This window comes from Anomalospiza imberbis, chromosome 5 (genome assembly GCF_031753505.1).
Source record: "Anomalospiza imberbis isolate Cuckoo-Finch-1a 21T00152 chromosome 5, ASM3175350v1, whole genome shotgun sequence".
Classification (NCBI taxonomy): Eukaryota; Metazoa; Chordata; class Aves; order Passeriformes; family Viduidae; genus Anomalospiza; species Anomalospiza imberbis.
In genome coordinates this window covers 46,559,913-46,560,808 of record NC_089685.1, presented here as the reverse complement: position 1 = coordinate 46,560,808, position 896 = coordinate 46,559,913, and the positions used below count along the sequence as shown (strand labels likewise).

The following is an 896-nucleotide window of genomic DNA, read 5'->3' as shown; positions in this document are numbered from 1 at the left end:
TCAATTGAAGGGAGCTGCGTTTGAAGGGTTGAAAGCGGGGTGTGCCGCTGCATTGGAGGGCGCTTCTTCTGCCCCTGGCCTGGCACCAAACGTTCTCGCGTGGGAGCGCTCCTGGCATTGCCCGGGGAGCTGCTGAGGTGGAAGGGGAATTGGCGCGGCTGGGCAGCCGCGGGACCGCCGGAGCTCGCCGGTGCGAGCCGTGCGGAGCCGAGGGGAGCTCTGCCGGGCCGGCGGGCGGGGGACGCGGCGCGGGCGCTGCGCTGGTCCCGGCCGGAGCCGGCCGCTCCGTCCGCTCGGGGCGCGGGGCTCGGGCGCCGCCGGGGTCCCCTGGGCCCGGTGCCGGCCCCGCCGGGCAGGGGAGAGCGGGCGGGGGTCTCCCGGCGCGGCACCGCCCCTGTCTGCCCGAGGAGCCACTTTCCTGCCGGGAGCCGCGCTCCGTCCGGTGCCGGGAGCACGGGTTCTCATTTTCGAAAGTTCTTTTATGTAGTGGTTTTGAGGTTGTTTTTAGGAATTTAATGTATCGTTTTCTTTTGTTCGTAGTTAGTATATGATAAGGAATAAGGTGTACTTCGTGAATGTTCTTGGTTCAGGTATTGATGACAAGGATTTTTTTGAATTGAGTTTTGTTGTTGGATTCTTTTTTTGTGGGGTATTATGTTTTTAAAGGATATGGTTTTAAGGTTTACAATGTTTTTTATGGGTCGCAGCATGAAGTAGAGGGTAGGTTTTTAATTCTGTTGTGGTGGCTTGTATTAGCGTGAGTATGTAGTGCTTGTTTTGGTGGGTTTGAGGTAGTGTCCTGTAGTTAATGAGTGAGGTTTTTAATATTGATAATTGCATTATTGTTTATTATATTATAGGGGTTTTATTTGTCTGGTTTATTTGATTGCAGTGTA

At 55.0% G+C, this 896-nt stretch overlaps 1 protein-coding gene across 1 annotated transcript; it reads right to left on the bottom strand.

Annotated features, from left to right (window-relative positions):
* Positions 1–465, bottom strand: LOC137474905 (uncharacterized). Its single transcript, XM_068191966.1, has one exon. It carries the CDS (start codon positions 463–465, stop codon positions 1–3), a length of 465 nt encoding a protein of 154 aa, XP_068048067.1.
* Between the last annotated feature and the right edge of the window lie 431 nt (positions 466–896).